Below are 4,688 nucleotides of genomic sequence, written 5' to 3' on the forward strand. Positions count from 1 at the left end.
CGTTAAAGCTGCTTCTACTCAGACTTTACTCTCAACTTTTTAACGTACTAATGCAGATTCATAGATTATTTTCAGTCCAACTTCCTGCAAAAACTAAAAAACATTTACAGAAAAGCATGAAAACTACAGCCTGTACTCTGCTGCCCCCGTGTGGACAAAACATGAAAGTACAGCATTTTAAACAATTATATTAAACAAACTAAATGTGTCCGGTGTGAACGCAGCCTGAACCCTGGAGCGCCACCGCCGTGATTTCAACCGAGCAAACATTTTTACGTGATTTACAATATGTCACATTTCTCTGAGTGTCGCGGTTCCTGGATAAACTGAGAAGACCAAAGGCCGAGCCTCCAGAATCATTATTTTAGGACATTTTTGATCTTAAATTCCTCATTTTTCTGTCATTTTCAAGCATGTTTTCAGAATCTTTCTGTTTATATTTTCTATTTTCTTACTTAAACCACAGTTGAAAATGAAGAAAGACACTTTAATTTATCTCGTGTTTTCATATTTTGATCTATTTTTATGACAAATACTTTGTATTATATTATATCAGGTAAAACTACCCAGCAGAAGTGATGAAGTCACTTTTTATAGTAAAGGGTTGGAGGGTTAAATCATCTTAAAGTGATGACAATAACTTATAAAAACGTCTCAAACAAACGAGTTAAATCTGAATCAAGTTTTATTTATGGGATTTGCTTTATTTAACCCAGAAACGATGGAATAAAAGTCTCTTCTCCTTTTCTCTTTGATCCAAACATTTCTGACAGAATTTTAAACAAATTAACTTTATTGATCCACATTTTAAGATCATTTAACATCGATGAAAAAGGCCGACACGGCGGTGGGAGTGTGATGGTCTGAGGCTGTGTGGTTACTATCTGAGTGACGTAATCACTACAGAATGAATCAGACAAAATGAAAAACTGTTTGTTTGATCTGCATTATTTTCTATAACTTTATTCAAATAGAAGTTTAAAAACAGTTGATTTTAAAAAATTGCAATTTTTATGTAATTTTTCTGCTTTACAAAAACCTGAAAAAAGTCTCCCATCAGATTTGTGTGTAAATGCGGTTTTGTGTGTGTAACAAACAATGTGTGTATTTTTAAAGACTTGTATGTAATTTTTTAAGATTTGTGTGTAATTTTTTAAGATTTGTGTGTAATTTTTAAAGACGTGTGTGTAATTTTTAAAGACTTGTGTGTAGTTTTTAAGATTTGTGTGTAATTTTTAAAGGTTTGTGTGTATTTTTAAAGATTTGTGTGAAATTTTTAAAGGTTTGTGTGTATTTTTAAAGATTTGTGTGTAATTTTTTTAAGATTTGTGTTTAATTTTTAAAGGTTTGTGTGTATTTTTAAAGATTTGTTTTTATACACAACACTAAAGGGTTTGGCACCAAAATTGGGTTCCAATCCCCGAGTGAAGCAGAAGCCTCGGTAACGAGAAACTCTTTCAAGGATTTCTTTCTTTGGTAGATTGTTGCAGAACTCTTCACAATAAATAAATCTGATCAACATGATCGGTGTCTTCCATTCATTGGATCGTGACATTCACTGAAAACAGTCACATGTTTGACAGGCGGCGAGCAGCGAATTCGCCGCGCGGTGAAAGAGGGGCAGGCCGCCGTTTGCAGCTCAGAGGTTGAGGCCGATTTAATGGGAACAGCAGCTCGTCCAAAGAAAATCAAATCAAACTAAGACTATGACACCAAAACCTTCATTCCAAACGTCCACATTGACTTGGGAATGAGAATGAGTTGATCTGGGAAGATGTAGACATTATTTTTATCACTAAAGTTCCTAAATCGGCACCAATAAGGAACCGAAATGAAACCAGAGAATCGCTTTGGCTCCAGAGCGGATTAAACCCAATTGGTTCCGACCCTATTTGTGTATTTAGTTTCAAGCTGTTGTAATTTAAAGTTGTGTGTAAATTGTACTTTTGTATTTCTTTGAATGTCATATATTTTTATGCACAAAATGTATTTTATGAGTAACAAATCGAGAATTACGTAAACAACTCGGACGAGACTATTTTCTCTCCATATTTAACTTCTGGGTTCAATCAGCTTCAAGTGAACAAAATAACATTGAAAACTTGAAAAATAGACACGGCAACTGATTTCTTTTTTTTTAATGGAAAACTTGAAAACAATGAAAATTTGAAAAAAAAAATTAAATTTAAAAAAGCTGAAAACTTGAAAAAAAAATTTAAATGTGAAAAAGTACTGAAAACTACAATAAAAAACTATAATTCTAAAAATTACCAATAGAAAAATAATGCATTCAAAAGTAACAGCTGCTGTTTTGAATTTTCAACTTTTTTAGCTCAAAGCCCCGCCCCCAGGTGAAATTAGGCTCAGCTCCCAGCGAAAACCCCAAAAACTGAATTAAAACTGTAAACTGAGGACTGAAAGTGAAGATTCAGAAAATATGTTTTTCATTCAAGTTTCAATTTTTTTCTTTAAATTTTCGAAAAATTTTTCTTCAATTTTTCAAAAAAAAATTCTTTAAATTTTTAAGAATTATTTAAAGTTTTCAAAGTTTATTTTTCAAGTTTTCAATCCTTTTTTTGACCCCATAAACTTTGGTCAAATGAATAAAAGAACTAAATCGATCAAAGATCGTCAGATTTGACCTCGCGGGTTCTTCAGGATTAACTTTTCGCATCAACTGCTGAAAGTTTGATTTTTTTTTCCAGTTTGGGAGATTCAGCCCGTCCTCAAAAGATGCGGGCCACGCACGCGCCACTCTCCCTCCTCCTCCTTCCTGATCGATCCTGGATCAGAACCGACCTCCATCTGCGTCATCCGCAGCAGAAAAACCCAAACCGCGTCCTGAGCAGCAGCAGGAACTTTGGAGTAAAAATCTATTTTTAGAAAGTTACGTGATGCCCCCCACCCCCCCTCCCCGCGCGCGCCCGGCACACTCTGATCCCTCCGTCGCCCACATGGACCGGAACCAGGCAGCGTCACGTGACGCGGCTTCCCCGAACTGAGCCCGTCACAGCGCATCATGGCTGCGGAGGCTGCGGCCGCTCGGTACCGGAGCGGCGCTCCGCTGCCCGCGCGCCGCCTGCTGCTGCTCTGCGCCTGCTCGCTGCTTCCCGCCCCGGCCGCCGGCCTGCTCGGCTTCCGGCCGGAGGAGACCGGCGCGGAGCTGTCCGTGGAGGACGGGGTGCTGAAAGCCACCGAGGGGACCCGCTTCATGCTGCGGGTCTACTACTCCACCTCCCCGCAGAGGCTTAACCGCAGCGCGGGCGCGCGCGCCAACAACGCCGCGCCCTGGATCGCCTTCATCGAGGAGCCGAGTCCCGGGCGGGAGGGGCAGGTCCACCCCAAACGGAACATGTGCACCGATAAGAGCGCCCGGACGTCCGACATCGAGGTTCTGGGCTCCTTCAAGTCCTCGTCCAGCCAGAACTCGGTTCTGGTCGAGCTGCTGGCCAAGGAGCTGCGCAGGGGGGAGAAGGTCAAGTTCTACTCCATGTGCGCCTTCGACGGGTCCAAGTGGGAACACTACCGGACCCGGGACTTCTGGGTGGCGGTGTCGGAGCGCTCCGCCGTCCCGGAGCTCTGGCTGCAGGTTCTGGTGTCGGTTCTGCTGCTCGGACTGTCGGCTCTATTCAGCGGGCTGAACCTGAGCCTGCTGGCTCTGGACCCGGTGGAGCTGCAGGTCCTGCAGAACAGCGGCACCGACACCGAGCAGAACTACGCGCGCAAGATCGAGTCCGTGCGTCGGCACGGGAACTACGTGCTGTGCACGCTGCTGCTCGGCACCGCCATCATCAACGCCTCGCTGGCCGTGTGGATGTGCCAGATCCTCGGCATGACGTGGGTCTCCACGGTCATCTGCGCCTTCGGCATCTTCTTCATCGGGGAGATCCTCCCGCACTCCGTGGCCTCGCGCCACGGCCTGGCCATCGCCTCCAAGACCATCTGGGTGACGCGGCTGCTGATGGTGCTGTCCTTCCCCATCTCCTACCCCATCAGCAAGCTGCTGGACCTCATCCTCAACCAGGAGATCTCCAACTTCTACACGCGGGAGAAGCTGCTGGAGATGCTGCGCGTCACGGACCCGTACCACGACCTGGTCAAGGAGGAGCTGAACATCATCCAGGGCGCGCTGGAGCTGCGCACCAAGACGGTGGAGGACGTGCTGACGCCGCTCACCGACTGCTTCATGCTGGCCTCGGACGCGCTGCTGGACTTCAACACCATGACGGAGATCATGCAGAGCGGCTACACGCGCATCCCGGTCTACGAGAACGAGCGCTCCAACATCGTGGACATCCTGTTCGTCAAGGATCTGGCCTTCGTGGACCCGAACGACTGCACGCCGCTCAAGACCATCACGCAGTTCTACCGGCACCCGCTGCACTGCGTCTTCAACGACACCAAACTGGACGCCATGCTGGAGGAGTTCAAGAAAGGTGAGGGTCAATCTTGTATGGCAAGCCACGAGGGTCAAAAATCGCCAGGAAAAGCGCCGTAAAAAGCTGCATATTGGTCCTGAAATAATGCACATTTTAAAAGTTGCACGTAAATTTCAGCGTCATGTCGTCCCAAAATAGGCATAAAAAGCGGTGTTTTATGGCGTATAAACTGCCCGCCGTAATTTATTGACGACAAAAAAAAAATTCTAATTGTTTGTAACAAGAAAAGTGAGAGGCTTCTGCGCATGT

The 4,688-nt window shown here is 44.7% G+C and overlaps 1 protein-coding gene across 1 annotated transcript in view; it reads left to right on the forward strand.

The window, feature by feature from the left end:
* Positions 1-2,774: 2,774 nt before the first annotated feature.
* LOC112156926 (metal transporter CNNM1) overlaps positions 2,775-4,688 on the forward strand; it is a 14,423-nt gene continuing 12,509 nt past the window's right edge. Inside the window, exon 1 of the mRNA XM_024289291.2 lies at positions 2,775-4,436. Within this exon, the coding sequence (XP_024145059.1) occupies positions 3,020-4,436 (1,417 nt within the window). The 5' untranslated portion in view covers positions 2,775-3,019. The remainder of the gene's footprint in view (positions 4,437-4,688) is intronic.

The sequence above is a fragment of the Oryzias melastigma genome, linkage group LG1 (assembly GCF_002922805.2).
Source record: "Oryzias melastigma strain HK-1 linkage group LG1, ASM292280v2, whole genome shotgun sequence".
Lineage (NCBI taxonomy): Eukaryota > Metazoa > Chordata > Actinopteri > Beloniformes > Adrianichthyidae > Oryzias > Oryzias melastigma.